Source organism: Eimeria mitis, genomic scaffold, assembly GCF_000499745.2.
Source record: "Eimeria mitis Houghton genomic scaffold, Emh_scaff2065, whole genome shotgun sequence".
Lineage (NCBI taxonomy): Eukaryota > Apicomplexa > Conoidasida > Eucoccidiorida > Eimeriidae > Eimeria > Eimeria mitis.
The window spans coordinates 3,341-4,935 of record NW_013570389.1 but is presented as its reverse complement, the minus strand read 5'-3'; the positions used below and the strand labels follow the sequence as shown (position 1 = coordinate 4,935).

General features: G+C 57.2%; 1 protein-coding gene across 1 annotated transcript in view; it reads right to left on the bottom strand.

Moving 5' to 3' along the window:
- The window catches only part of EMH_0048140 (uncharacterized protein), a gene marked incomplete at both ends in the record, with an annotated part of 4,652 nt that overhangs the window by 2,831 nt on the left and 226 nt on the right, over positions 1–1,595 (bottom strand). Inside the window, 2 exons of the mRNA XM_013496368.1 lie at positions 453–796; positions 1,006–1,417. Of these exons, the coding sequence (XP_013351822.1) occupies positions 453–796; positions 1,006–1,417 (756 nt within the window). The remainder of the gene's footprint in view (positions 1–452; positions 797–1,005; positions 1,418–1,595) is intronic.

The window sequence follows — 1,595 nt, the reverse complement described above, 5'->3', positions numbered from 1 at the left end:
AGAGGAGCAGCAGCTCCATCTGGAGGCCAGTGCCGTCAAACTGCTGCATATCCCTGTAGTGCTGCAGCTGCTGCCATAGTTTCTCGATGGACTCGCCAGCAGCCGCAAACTGCTGACGCTGCTGATCGCGCTGCAGCCGCAGCAGCCGTCTTTGCTGTAAGTGACCAAGCCACTGCTTCCACCGCTGCAGCGCAGCAAAATGAGAAGCACTGTTTTTGTTTTGTTTTTCATGACTCGAGAAAGAGAAACGTTTCTATCGCTTTCTTCTGCCACTGGGAGGGCACGGATGACAGAAAACCCTCACAAGCAGATCGCCGTTCCCGCCCACATACCGACAGGGAGACAAAGGCTAGGAAAGTGAGCATCAACAATATTAATGCTGTGCTGTTGCTGCTGCTATTGCTGTTGCTGCTCTCGCTGTCCCTGCTGCTGCTGCTGCTACGAGGACGCACCTGTGGATGCTCTGCCTTCAACCTGCACAGCCACCCGGCCAGCTCCTGTACCTGGTGGGGAAGCTGCTGCATTTGCTGCAACTTCTGTTGCAGCAGAGCCTGCTGCATCGGTGGCGGATTGTCCCGTCTGTACACCGCAACGGCAGCAGCAGCGGCCTGCATCAAAGGGTTTAGTGTCCGGGGGAGGCCGCAGCTCTCCCGCATTTCCTTGGCGTACTGCAGACAGCTGCGGAGTTTTGTTGTCAGCTGCTCGCCGCTGGAGCAGCGAGCGAGGTAGGCGTACACCTCATACGCACTTAGCAGTTTCTGTGCCACAAGATCTTCTTCACGGAACAAATGACAATCTGACAACGAGACGTGAAGCAGCTGTACAGACACCCGAAAGGCACAGCGTTGCTCCGCAATTAACGATTCCTTTGGCCACCACAAGTGCCAGGGAGAAAGGTGCAGGCAACTGAAGAGAGGCGTCGAGCGCAGCGAACNTCCTTTGGCCACCACAAGTGCCAGGGAGAAAGGTGCAGGCAACTGAAGAGAGGCGTCGAGCGCAGCGAACGGGGAATGCGCGATCCCAGCAGATCATCAGACGAAGCTGCAGCCCAAGGGGAACAGCCGCGGCCTCCACGCGCCACTAGCTGCAGCACATCGGCAGCCAGCAAGCGCTCATAGTAGTCGAGTAGAAGAGCCACTTTGGAGTTCTGAAGCAACGCCTCCTTAGCTGCTCCAGAATCCCTGACGGAGAAGGATGCGCCTTTGCTGCTGTCTGCTGAGCTGCCAGCAGAGAGGGACAGCAAGTAAGGTGGCTTCGGTTCTCCTTCTTCAACAAAGGGGTCAAATGAAAGCTTCGTCGCATTTTGAATACGCCAAGCAGCCTCCTGCAGGATGTGGCCGCAAATGTAACTGTGCGCCACGTGCTGCTCGCCAGACTCCCCCGCACCAGCGGAGGCACTGCAGCAGCAAAACAGCCGCTGCAGCCACGGCAGACGAACACCAGAGCACCGTGGCCCTGCACTGCTTGTGGCAGTTGGATGTGGCTGTTCTGTGTAGACGAGGACCCGGCGATGTGAATACGGGATCCGCACGTAGAGGTCTTGAGCTGCAGGAAGAGCTGTTGGTTCTTTATTGGTCCCTTCTTCGTCTGCACCC